The sequence below is a fragment of the Rutidosis leptorrhynchoides genome, chromosome 5 (assembly GCF_046630445.1).
Source record: "Rutidosis leptorrhynchoides isolate AG116_Rl617_1_P2 chromosome 5, CSIRO_AGI_Rlap_v1, whole genome shotgun sequence".
NCBI lineage: Eukaryota > Viridiplantae > Streptophyta > Magnoliopsida > Asterales > Asteraceae > Rutidosis > Rutidosis leptorrhynchoides.
Window position 1 is genome coordinate 65,874,255 of NC_092337.1, and position 13,962 is coordinate 65,888,216.

The following is a 13,962-nucleotide window of genomic DNA, read 5'->3' on the forward strand; positions in this document are numbered from 1 at the left end:
GAGGGATGACTTTCTCTACTTTTGAGATCACTCTTGGTGGAGAAAGGACTTGTTTTTATTCTCGGTTAGGGGAATGATTGTCTACATCCAACCTCCCCCATACACCACTCGGATGGTATTGGGTTTTGTTGTTGTTGTGTAACTATAAACTGATAGCTACGCACGTTACAAACATTGTTTTTGAACATTGCATAATCGAACATATTACCGAATACAATATGTGAACCAACAATAGAACTACTAACACTTGCAACATAAATGTCTCCAAACTAAAAAAAAGACATCACCAATATCATATTATTCGACATAAACATTCATATCAGTAAATCAAACCACTTAATTAACTCTTAAGAGCACCTATGAACTCCTCATCACATTCAAGATCCATCATACATTCAGGCAAAAGACAAACTTCAACATCCATGCTCCCACCTCCTTCTCGACCCGGATACAACGTCATCTTCCCGTCACCTTTGTTAACGAACCCACTTCTGGCCGCAACCGCTTTCCCCAACCCGAATTCACACCCATACATATCAAACCTTGGCGAACTCCCAAAATGTACCGCATTTGAAAACATCTGCCCACTCATTTTATGCACCACCGGGTTCTCAACCCATGACCCGATCCACTTTTTCACTGATTCATCATCGTAATTTTTAACCATTTCATGCAATTTCAAAGCTGCCCATCCAAGATCATAAGTCAGCAGATCCTCCACAGTCACTTTTTCCATCACCGTACCAATAGCGATTCTACATGGAGGGGTGTGGGGTCCTATGACCCCACTACTTTAGAATTTTTTTTGCCATCTACTCTTTAAATTGTATAGGACACTACTAAATTAAAGTATAGGACTCTATATATTTTTAGGACTTATGTTTTTTTTAGAGGTAAACAAACACTAAGGTACCTTTAAAATATTTTTAGCCTTCAAATTTTTTTTGGGACCCCAATAAAATTTCATCGTAGAATCGACACTGAACCGTACCAATTAGATTACCAAAATAGTCATGGGGTAAAGGTGGGTCCATTTTACGCCTGTTATTAACAAGAAGTCTACACACGGTTTCACTGTTTCGTCCTTGTCGTCTCGCACGTGTAACGCACCTCCATATAAGTGCGGACACTGCTTGTAAACTTGAAATGTCGTTCATATTGGATTCAATATTTGCTTTTTCTTTCAGTCTCGAAACCGAACCCGATGAAAAATGGAAGAATCTCTCTTTAACTTGTGTACGATGTTTGAAACGGTCGATGAACTGATCTTCACGTGTATACGGAATACTTGCAATCGGGTCGGATCCTTCGTGGACCCTTTGTTTAATTACCGGAGGACGCGATATAAAACAACCATCTTGATCTTTAGATTTAAATATTTCACTCCAAGTAGCCATGAAATGCCAAAAAGACGTACCGTCTGCTACCAAATGGTTAACCGAGCCACCGATGAAGATTCCATTGGTCAGCTCGGTTACCTGAATTGACAACAAAGGTAACGTATGACCATCGTGGTTTATAGCGTCATTAAGATCGAAAAACGAATGAACAAGTAAAGGTACTTCAACAGCATTAAGTACATCGGATAAATTAGCGTCCGCTTTGGCGTATACAAACTTGACTCCGGGGCTGTTTTTGGGGTCTATGTAGATAACAGAAGATGGTGGACTTTGTTGTTTTCGAGTGGCTAAACGGGCTGCGAGTGGGTAAAAATGGGTGAGGGTCGAAGAGAGGGTGTGTTGAAGTTTGTCCAAGAAATCGGTTATCGAAAAACGTGGATTTTCGGATGGTGATGGTTTAGCGAAAAGGAGACCTTTTTGGCTGTAGTTGACGTTGAGGTAAGCGAGCTCAAAGGGTGTGAAGTAGATTATTGGTTTGTTTGCATCTGGTGAAAGATCGTGTAATGGTTTCACTAAGCATTCCGATATAAGGTTTACCGACGGCGAAGTCATCGGAGAAGAATTTAGGAAAATTATAATTTAACTAAATTATTAAGAACTGTATAGCTTTAGTTCTCAACATCGCAATCATATATGACTTGTTAAGTCCCATATGTTCCGCGTTACAAGAATAAAATACTCCTAATAATGTATGGCCATATATATTTTAAAATTGTGGAAGTCATATTTGTTTAGCTAAGTTTGTCCGAATATTTTATCTTTCGATGATCCTGTTAGTGATGCACGTGATGTACAAACAACATAATTGATTTAAACCAATCACTAATTCACAAACAATAAACAAATTAGCTAAAGCATAAAATTGATAAAAGTAAACGATAACGATACAAAAATTTAATGTAATTATATCTCAACTTCAAATACGGAGAATGGATTAGTCTACGAACATAAATCAAAATTTTATTTATTATTATTTTCGTGCACACAATTACAAGTTATAAGTCATATTTATAATGGAAAACAAGTTAGAATCACAAAAGTAATTTTCTCATGTTATGACACATTCTCAAGCCATGTTATTTACGATAATATGCTTTCCAATATCATATATTTGAATCACATTCTAATTAATATATCCAAATATGGTCCAAGTCATATAATGACATAATTAATTTATCTTTCAGTTATTGTCATGACACAATTTAAAGAACAATACAACTAAAATTATCTCTTTTAATATTCCACTAAAATAGAGGGAAGCACAATGTCATAGTTATAAACTCCACTATGAAATATACTAAGTTTATATGTATAGATAAAATGAATCAGAAAATTCACATTTAATCATAAACCGGCTATAACTATTTCATTTTCAAGTTTTATACACACTCGTAAATTTAACGATAAAAATAATTTCATGACATGCTATAAAGAGAAAAACCTTAGATATCATTGATGTCCTTTTCACTTTCATCGTAGGATATGTCCATTTCATCCATGATTATCATTATTCCATTCAAATGATAAAAGATACAACTAGAAATGACGAAATATGTCATTTCGTGATCATTGATTGAAGTATCATAGAAAGGTTAGTGATCACAAATAGGTTATATCAACCAGGTTTTAACCAAACATGTTAAACCAAACAGGTTTCAACCAAAGTTTCAACCTAACAAGTTAAACCGAACATGTTTCAAACAAACATGTTAAACGAAATAAGTTTCAACCAAATATGTTTCAACCCAAACAATTAAACCAAACAGGTTTCAACTAAACATGTAAACCAAACGGGTTATACCAAACATGTTAAATCAAACATGTCTTTTCATACTCATGAGATGTGTAATATATCAACATAGTTCTCATCACGGACCTTCGTGGGAAGTACTTTGGTTCTCTCAAGTTGGAAATCCCGATATCCACAATCCCATATTCATCGAGAAACAATTAACTTAGAACAATCAAGAATGAGTTCTAAATTTTTACCGTTAAATAGTTAACTAACTACATCATCGAGTAGTAGGCCGTTTACATTTCTCGTTAACTATTATTGAATAAGGTATCAAGAACCTTACGTTTTAAATACAATTATGTTCCATCCATGAAGGCACTCAACCTTACTTTTTGAATGCCACCTACATTTCGGTACCAAAAAAGTGATAAACCTTATAGTTTGAATAAAAGATATTCCAAACCAATATTTTTGAATTATCTATTTCCAAACTACAAATAAATTGTTAAATCCATGATATAAAATCATTTTAAAGAAACAACTCTTTTTATGTCATTTTGAAAACATATTACCACTATGTTTCAGGTATGTAACTATAAGTTTTTCGAAACTTATTTCACAAATTATATAAAGCTCACACTCCATTTATATTACTATTTGTATTAATAAAACCTTTGGTGAATAAAAAGTAAAATGTTGCATGTGCACAAATGTTCTACCTATCCAGATCATCACAACATTAATTTAAGCTGTTAACTCACCATTTTAGACGTTATTCATGTCATCATTAAGATAACTTTTTACAAATATGGAAGTTACATATATCTCTTTCATATAAAGAAATCACAAAGTCCGGAAACTATTACACGGTATCATTTATATCAAATTAGTTCACACCCCCGTAACAGTAAAACATTCCAACTAGGACTTATGCATTTTTAAAACCCAATATTACAAAAGTAGGCAAATGATAAAACCCCACAAATATTCCAACCATACATGTTTAATCACTGAACCCAGGTTCAATTCCCACCTGCTACACTTTGAGGGACTTGTCTTCAAAAAAAAAAAAAAAAATTGTTGCAAAAAATTTTCTCAATTTTAACCATACATAATACGTAGTAGTTAATCTTGCAAATTAACATGTTCAATGTGTTCATAACGCACGTCCAAATCCAACATGTGCACTACAGTATCATGGTTTTAACCATTTTTTAAATAAAATAGAGATCCAAAATTTCAAACCAGAGAGGTTCATTGATTTAATTATTTTTATTTTGAAAAATGGTCAATACATACCGCACAACATTGGTGTTTTTAAAGACTTCTCTTTAGATTGCATTGTTCGATTCATTCATTAAAATCAACAAATACATTTTTATATTACAAAAACTTATATTCCAGATTACATCCAACAAAGGTATAAGTTTTTCCAAACATATTATGATACCTTTCAATAGTTTCGTGTTATTCACATAATCCATTTCGCCAAAGAAACTCAACACACCTTTTATAAACTTATTCGAGTAACGATTATCAAGAACTATTTTAATATGAATTGTTTTAAGTTTGTAAGAAATAGTACCCGAATATATATATATATATATATATATATATATATATATATATATATATATATATATATATATATATATATATATATATATATATATATAGAAATAGATTCGCGTCGCCTACTTGCTGAAAGCACAAATGAAATGGCCGATCATGAATTCTATGAATTAAGACCTTTTTTAGTTCATAATGAATGAAATGAACCCCCGGATGAGGGGCAAATCTCCCCTTATATATATATATATATATATATATATATATATATATATATATATATATATATATCATATATATATTCATTATAATAAGAAATCAAATATAATAATATATACATACCTTGAAAATGGCGTACTCAAAAGGATATGTGATATATGAATCATCTCACCAAGAGAAGCCGAGACTCGTGTTTAACACAGTTTTCTTAAAACAGTTCCTCCGTCTACACATCGTTTGTTTCTCAGGGTACAACGGTCGAAACAGTAGTACTGCCGGACTCGAACACTTGTCTGAAAATGTTGTCTATGTTGTCCGAATAGTTATCCATAAGCTAACTCAATTGCTTGTTCCTCACTTAGCCAAATCAAGAGGTCACAATGTGACCAGAACAAAGCCAATAAGCTTACAAAACTAATTGTTTAACTTATGTGTATTTTTCTTTTTAGAACTAAGGTAACATACATGTCTACCATTACTAGAGATGAATCAAGGTAAATTGTTATTTCAAGAGAGCAAATTATCTCCTTTTATCTTGGAGGATGGATGGAGTGAAATAATTGATTCAATATGAGAATCAATCAAATAACCATAAAGAGTCACTTAATAATCATAAGTTATGGTATGTTAAAAGTCACATTTACTAGTAACTAATGCCACATAATTGTGACATTACTAGTAACCTTATTCAATTACCTTGTAATCAATTTTAATTCAATTATTTTTTTCCAACACATTACCGAATACAATATGTGAACCAAACAATAGAACTACTAACACTTGCAACATAAATGTCTCTAAACTAAAAAAAAAAAAAAGAGATCACCAATATTATATTATTCTACGTAAACATTCATACCAGTAAATCAAACCAGTTAATTAACTCTTTAGAGCACTTATGAACTCCTCATCACATTCAAGATCCATCATACATTCAGGCAAAAGACAAACTTCAACATCCATGCTCCCACCTCCTTCTCGACCCGGATACAACGTCATCTTCCCGTCACCTTTGTTAACGAACCCACTTCTGGCCGCAACCGCTTTCCCCAACCCGAATTCACACCCATACATATCAAACCTTGGTGAACTCCCAATATGTACCACATTTGAAAACATCTGCCCACTCATTTTATACACCACCGGGTTCTCAACCCATGACCCGACCCACTTTTTCACTGATTCATCATCGTAATTTTTAACCATTTCATGCAATTTCAAAGCCGCCCATCCAAGATCATGAGTCAACAGATCCTCCACTGTCACTTTTTCCATCACCGTACCAATTAGATTACCAAAATAGTCATCGGGTAAAGCTGGGTACATTTTACGCCTGTTATTAACAACAAGTCTACAAACGGTTTCACTGTTTCGTCCTTGTCGTCTCACACGTGTAACGCACCTCCATATAAGTGCGGCAACTGCTTGTAAACTTGAAATATTATTCATATTTGATTCGAAATTTGCTTTTTCTTTTAATCTTGAAACCGAACCCGGTGAAAAATGGAAGAATCTTTCATTAACTTGTGGAAGTTGAGAACGTTCAATGAATTGATCTTGATGTGTGTAAGGAAGACTTACAATTGGGTCGGACCCTTCAAGGTCCCATCGCTTGAATACCGGAGGACGCGATATAAAACAACCGTTTTCGTCGTCTGATCTGAATATTTCACTCCAAGTAGCCATGAAATGCCAGAATGACGTACCGTCGGCTAAAAGATGGTTAACCGAGCCACCGATGAAGATCCCATCGGTCAGCTCGGTTACCTGAATTGACAACAAAGGTAACGTATGACCATCGTGGTTTATAGCGTCATTAAGATCGAAGAACGAATGAACAAGTAAAGGTACTTCGACAGGGTTAAGTACATCGGATATATTAGCGTCGGCTTTGGCGTATATAAACTTGACACCCGGGCTGTTTTTGGGGTCAATATAGATAACATAAGACGGTGGGTTTGTTTGTTTTCGAGTGGCTAAACGGGCTGCGAGTGGATAAAAATGGGTGAGGGTCGCGGAGAGGGTGTGCTGTAGTTTGTCCAAGAAATCGGTTATCGAAAAATGTAGATTTGCGGATGGTGATGGTTTAGCGAAAAGTAGACCTTTTTGGCTATAGTTGGCGTTGAGGAAAACAAGCTCAAAAGGTGTGAAGTAGATCGGTTGCTTTGCATCTGGTGAGAGATCGGGTAATGGTTTCACTAAGCATTCCGATATAAGCTTTACCGACGGTGAAGTCATAGGAAAATAATTTATAAGGAAAGGTATATGTTGTGTACCAAAAAATGTGTGGCTTAAATTCGTAAACAATGAGGATAATATAGGAAGGGCTAGATTTTTTTTTTTTTTGTAGTGAATTCTAATTCTAAAATTAGATATCCTATCTATACTGTTACTATAATATAAATATATCTAAAATAATAATTTCATAAATAAAGATTATTTAAATTTTTAAAAAAATCAAAAATAAAAAAAAATTCTAAACTCCCCGTAATGATGTCATTAAAATAATTAATTATTTTTTAATAAAAATATTAACATGTTAATTGTATAATATATGAAGTATGTACAACCTTGTGATAAAATACCCCAATGACCATATGTATAATATTTGAAACATTATGTACAACCTTATAGTAAAACACTCTCATGACTATATGTAAAATATTTGAAACATTATGTACAACTTTGTGATAAAACACCCCAATGACCATATGTACAAATTTTAAAACAAATTGTACAATCTTTTACAAAATACACCATGAACACATGTATAAACTTTGAAGCATATTGTACAACCTTCATATAATAATTGTACTTTAGTTTTTTAAAAAAAATTAAAGAGACATTTGTTATTACTAATAATTATTATTAAAAATATAAATAATCAATTTTATAGCAAACATTATTACTATTATTCAAATATGAGTTCTTTTTACGGGATTAATTACGTTACATATCTAATCGAAATACATGTCTCGATAAAATATTGTAATGTAGCTTTCATGACAAGAAAAATAATAATTGTGATGAAAATTGGAAGAAAGTGGTGGGAGAATAAATGTAGTTCATTTATTCTGACTAAGTCAAGTATATCAATATGTTTGTAAAAACAACAACAAGTTTCTTAGTCAGAATATGTGGTTTCACGGGTCATTATACTAAATGACTTTAGCATGTACGTTCACTTAATACCTAAAACATATCATTAAGTTGTTTCGTTTAAACAAACCCGTGATTCCACGAGTCATTTCACTAGTATCTAACTATATTAGTTACTCTTGTGTTAAGTATGATGTTAAGTGTTTTATTTCTAATCTTAATAAATGTGTTGAACCTAAAACTTATCATGAATTGTAATGATTCAAATTGGGTTGATGCTATGAATAATGAGATAGAAGCTCTTAATAAAAATAACACTTGGGTCTTAACTGAGTTACCTGTAGATAGAAAACCAATATGTTTCAAATGGATTTATAAAATTAAATATAAGTCTAGTGGTGAAATAGAAAGATTTAAAGCAAGACTTATTGCTAAAGGGTATAGTCAAAGAGAAGGAATTGACTATGAAGAAACTTTTAGTCCCATTGTTAAAATGGTGACTGTTAGATGCTTATTAAATGTTTCTGTTCAATATGGTTAGAATGTTATCAATTAGATGTAATAATGCTTTTTTGTATGGTGATTTAGTTGAATATGTTTACATGACCTTACCTCGAGGTTTTTTTTTGTTGAAAATGAAACTAAAGTGTGTAAATTAAACAAATCTTTATATGAACTCAAGCAAGCTCATAGAATGTGGAATGCTAAGCTAACATCTTCTCTTATTGAATATGGTTTTAAGCTATCTATGAATGATTATTCTCTTTATACTTTGTCTAAAGAATCTGTTTTCATTGCTCTTCTTGTGTATGTGGATGATATTATCATTACTAGTAATTGCATTGATGAAGTTAATAATGTTGAAAGGTTTTTAAATACCAAATTTATGATTAAAGACTTAGGAGAATTGAAATATTTTTTAGGTATTGAGGTGATTAAAACTGATATTGGTTTGTATATGTCTCAAAGAAAATATTGTCTTGATCTTTTAAATGAATTTAGTATGTTTAGGATGTAAACCAATTGATACTCCATTAGAAATAAATTATGTTCTTGCTTCTGAATCTTCTGAAAATGATCAATTAATTCCTAATGTCACTGAGTTTCAAAAATTAATTGGCAAACTTATTTATCTTACTCATACTAGACCTGATATTTCTTATTCTGTTCAAACCTTAAGTCAACATATGCATGCACCTTTAGAATCACATGTTAAGGCTGCATTTAGAGTGTTAAGATACTTAATAGGTTCTCCAGGTAAAGGTGTTCATGTCAAAAAGAATTCAGGTATGTTTTCTTTAATTGCTTTATCTGATGTTGATTGGGGTAAGTGTCTCATAAATAGAAGATCCGTTACAGGGTTTTGTTTATTTTTATGTGGATCCTTAATATCTTGGAAAAGCAAAAAACAACCCATTGTATCAAGATCTTTTAGTGAATATGAATACAGAGCACTAGCTGCAGCTACTTTTGAAATCTTTTGAGTTTTTTAAACTTTTGTCTGATTTTGGTCTTAAAAATCTTTTACCTGTAAAATTAATGTGTGATAACAAGCCTGCTCTGTTATTGGCTGCTAATCTTGTGTTTCATGAAAGGTTAAAACACTTTGAAATAGATGTTCATGTTGTTAGAGAGAAATGCACGACTAGTGTAGTTGAAATTGAGTCTATTGACTCTGCAAGTCAAACTGCGGATATTTTTATAAAAGGTCTATCAAAGTTGTAGCATAATGTGTTGCCTGAAAAATTGGGATTATTAGATTATTTCAAGGATAAGATTGAGGGAGGGTGTTAAAATTATATGTTTACAATCTTTTCCTTGAAATTGGTTCATGTTCTAACTTAAAATGTTTTATTTTTCAGTTAAATGCTAAGAATGGACTACTGTTAGCATGTTTGTTCTTTTGGTGGTCAAAGTTGAATAAAGAAAACTTCATTTGATGTTGTGTGAGAGTTGTTGTGGCAGAAGTTGAAGTTCAAAGAGTTTGCGGGGCTTTTGTGTAAATTATATTAACATAGGAAGGAGGATTCAGAAAATCATAGGAAGGAGGTTCAGTAGGTGTGATAGAGCCAAAGAGGAAAGAAGTTTCATCGAAGGTGACATGAGGGGAAAGGATTATTTTATTGGTGGTGAGATCAAGACATGATAGCCTCACTGATTAGAGGGGTACTCAAGAAATGGTGACAGGATGAGGATAGCAAAGGCAGCCAAAAACACGAAGATGAGTGTAGTTGGGTATTTGTTTGTAGAGACGGGTGTGAGGTATGTCATGGTCAATGGCAGAAGACGGGAGAATATTAAGTAGATGAGCAACCATGTGAAGAGCTTCCACCCAATATATTGGTGGGAGATGTGCTTGAAATAGGAGGGTGTGAAATAGGTTATTGATGGTATAGAGCATGCGTTCGGACTTGTCATTTTGTTAAGAGGTGTAAGGACAAGAGAAGCGGAGTTGAATGCCGTTAATTTGGAGAAGTTGATGAAACTATGAAAGGCTGTTTGTCAAATTCATCAGCCATTTTCTTGAATATGATTGAAACGGGATCCACCCATGATCTGATTTGATCGCAGATGAACGGAATTTTAACGGCTTATTTGAATTAGGGTTCAACGACTTTATAACTCTTATATATATTGGCAAATAATCATATTAATATGAATCCAATGATTGTTATATAAAGATCTTTTTTAATCTAAATGACACTTTTCTTTCATGTAAGTTTTTGGATAAAATGCTTAACAAATATTGCTTTTGTTATACACTAATATATATATATATATATATATATATATATATATATATATATATATATATATATATATATATATATATATATATATATATATATAGAGAGAGAGAGAGAGAGAGAGAGAGAGAGAGAGTGAGAGATTCGATTCGATTCGTTGAAGTTTTGTAGTTATTATAAAGTTGTTTTTCGGAAATTAATAATACAACAACAACAAAACCTAATCCTACAAAAGTGGGGTATGAGAGAGGTAAAATGTAGACAATTATTCACCTATCCTAGAATAAAGAGAAATTATTTCTCTACCCAAAGTATAACACCTCAAAGAGTAGAAAAAAGTCTTCCCTCTCAATGTTTTATGGATAGAGAGATTGCTTTCGAATGAATCTTCGCCCAATAAAAGGTTAAAAATGGGTGAGACGTCATGAAAATAATAGAATCAAATTTCAATGTTGTTTAGACCTGCCTGAAGTTCAATTTAGATTTTAAGCGACAGTTAAGTCGCCAATAAATTGACATTTACTGTTGACTCATTTAATACAGCCCTTCAATTAGTGATAATACAAAAGAATACATATTTACATACCATAACTATAAATTGCTAGCTACGCACGTTACAAACATTGTTTTTGAACATTGCATAATCGAACACATTACCGAATACAATATGTGAACCAACAATAGAACTACTAACACTTGCAACATAAATATCTCCAAACTAAAATAAGAGATCACCAATATCATATTATTCTACATAAACATTCATACCAGTAAATCAAACCAGTTATTTAACTCTTAAGAGCATTCATGAACTCCTCATCACATTCAAGATCCATCATACATTCAGGCAAAAGACAAACTTCAACATCCATGCTCCCACCTCCTTCTCGACCCGGATACAACGTCATCTTCCCGTCACCTTTGTTAACGAACCAACTTCTAGCCGCAACCGCTTTCCCCAACCCGAATTCACACCCATACATATCAAACCTTGGTGAACTCCCAAAATGTACCACATTTGAAAACATCTGCCCACTCATTTTATACACCACCGGGTTCTCAACCCCTGACCCGACCCACTTTTTCACTGATTCATCATCGTAATTTTTAACCATTTCATGCAATTTCAAAGCCGCCCATCCAAGATCATGTAAGGATATTAGGACCCAAAACAAAGCAAGTGATTCAACAAGATCACTCACCGATAGTAATTCTACAAGATTACTAACCCACTTAATGAACGAAAGATTATAAATGCAAGAAATGTAAATCGACACAAGAGATAACGTGGTTATATGCAATCGTTGTGATTGCTTTAGTCCACGGACCAACTAGAGAATGTATTTGCTGAATATGTGTGGTGTATTTACAATGAGTTACAAGAGAGTCTATTTATAGAATGATTTAAGGAGTAAGCTAAAAACAATTCTTTGAAGCTTCATGTGAGTTTCCTGACAGCTTCATGGAAGCTACATGTGAGTTTCCTGACAGCTTCGTGGAAGCTACATGTGACTTTCCTCACAACTTCGTGGAAGCTTCGTGTGAGTTTCCTGAAATCTTCCCTCTAATTGTTTAAAGTTCTCCATATCTCCAACAATCTCCCACTTGGAGACTTTGAACAAACCCAACCTTCGTCAACCCAAAATATCAATGATCTAACTAAGAACGTTAAACCACCATTATACCGCCAAACTCCATTTGGGACACGCACACTCAACACATACTTCGGATGAGCAGACTTTCGATACAAGGTCTTTAACACTACTTGTTAGAATATTAACTCTCTAATTCTCTAGTTGGGGTCTTCTCTCATCAATTCATTAGAAGACCAATTGAGGTAATGCAAAACCTCAATTTCTCTGTCGTAACAACCTTAGTAAACATATCAGCAGGATTCTTCGTACCAAGGATTTTCTCCAATAATAAAGTACCATCATTTATATGTTGTCGAATAAAATGATACCTTATCTTGATGTGTTTCGTACGACTATGAAACACCGAATTCTTCCCAAGATGAACCGCACTTTGATTATCACAATTCAAGACGCAATAGTCTTGTCTTTTACCCAACTCACCTAAGAAGTTTTTCAACCAAACAAGCTCTTTAGAAGCTTCTGCAATAGCCATATATTCGGCTTCGGTGGTTGATAAAGCAACACTCTTTTGTAGTCGAGACATCCAACTAACCGCCGTCTTCCCCATTGTAAAAACATAACCCGTAGTGCTTTTCCCCGAATCATCACATCCACCCAAATCAGCATCCGCATAACCCCTAAGTATGAGATTGTTTTTGGAGAAACACAATCCCATATTAGAAGTACCTTTCAAATAACGAAGCAACCATTTAACCGCTTCCCAATGTTCTTTCCCCGGATTAGACATATAACGACTTACAACTCCCACTGCTTGAGCAATATCGGGTGTGATGCCCCATACAAAACCATCGTGTACGAATCATCAACAACAGGATCATTACAAGGTTAAGTACTATATGCGATTTCAAAAAGAGTTTGCATTCATAAATAAACTGATGTCTAAACCAACATCGAATGTTTTACAATCCAAAAGCATGCTTCACTAAGTAGAAGCAAATAATAAGTGTATGTGACCACAATGGTCGTTACAAGTCATAGTTCAAAAGTACTAAAGTTTGAATGCAAGGTAAAGTAGTTCATGCGATGACAACTCTAAGAAGCGGGTGTCTACAGCACGACTAGTACACATCGGAAGCTAACCTCAAGCACCTGAGAAAAACATGCTTAAAAACCTCAACACAAAGGTTGGTGAGCTATAGTTTAAGTATAACAGTAAGTAAGGTAGGCCACGAGATTTCAGTGCTACAAAGAGCGTTTCAAAACAGTATGATAAAGTATATGTTAACCGTGGGCACTTGGTAACTAACTGAACGTTTATACCCCCTGAAAGTACACTTGGCAAGTGCGTATGTTTACGAAGTATTAAACACTCGTTGACTACTAGCGTGACTAGCCTGAGTGGGGATGTCAAACCCTATGGATCCATATCTAAGATTCGCGTTCACGGTTCAAAAACCAATGATTAAACGTTACCGAGCTAAAGGGAATGTTTATGCCGTTGTATAACCCACACATATATATAAGTTTAAGTACTCGTGCCTAGTATGTAGAACATAAAATCCGCATGTATTCTCAGTTCCCAAAATAAGTTAAAGTAA

General features: G+C 33.6%; 4 protein-coding genes across 4 annotated transcripts in view; all 4 read right to left on the reverse strand.

Moving 5' to 3' along the window:
• Positions 1-340: 340 nt before the first annotated feature.
• LOC139848709 (uncharacterized acetyltransferase At3g50280-like) lies at positions 341-736 on the reverse strand. Its single transcript, XM_071838413.1, has one exon. The coding sequence runs from the start codon at positions 734-736 to the stop codon at positions 341-343; it is 396 nt and encodes a 131-aa protein (XP_071694514.1).
• Positions 737-926: 190 nt separating this feature from the next.
• On the reverse strand, positions 927-1,985 carry LOC139848710 (uncharacterized acetyltransferase At3g50280-like). The gene has a single exon (XM_071838414.1). It carries the CDS (start codon positions 1,950-1,952, stop codon positions 927-929), a length of 1,026 nt encoding a protein of 341 aa, XP_071694515.1. The 5' UTR covers positions 1,953-1,985.
• A 3,563-nt stretch (positions 1,986-5,548) lies between these two features.
• On the reverse strand, positions 5,549-7,192 carry LOC139847189 (uncharacterized acetyltransferase At3g50280-like). Its single transcript, XM_071836824.1, has one exon. The coding sequence runs from the start codon at positions 7,159-7,161 to the stop codon at positions 5,803-5,805; it is 1,359 nt and encodes a 452-aa protein (XP_071692925.1). The 5' UTR covers positions 7,162-7,192; the 3' UTR covers positions 5,549-5,802.
• A 4,252-nt stretch (positions 7,193-11,444) lies between these two features.
• Positions 11,445-13,962, reverse strand: part of LOC139850729 (uncharacterized acetyltransferase At3g50280-like) — a 40,892-nt gene continuing 38,374 nt past the window's right edge. The window contains exon 2 of the mRNA XM_071840282.1: positions 11,445-11,919. Within this exon, the coding sequence (XP_071696383.1) occupies positions 11,558-11,919 (362 nt within the window). The 3' untranslated portion in view covers positions 11,445-11,557. The remainder of the gene's footprint in view (positions 11,920-13,962) is intronic.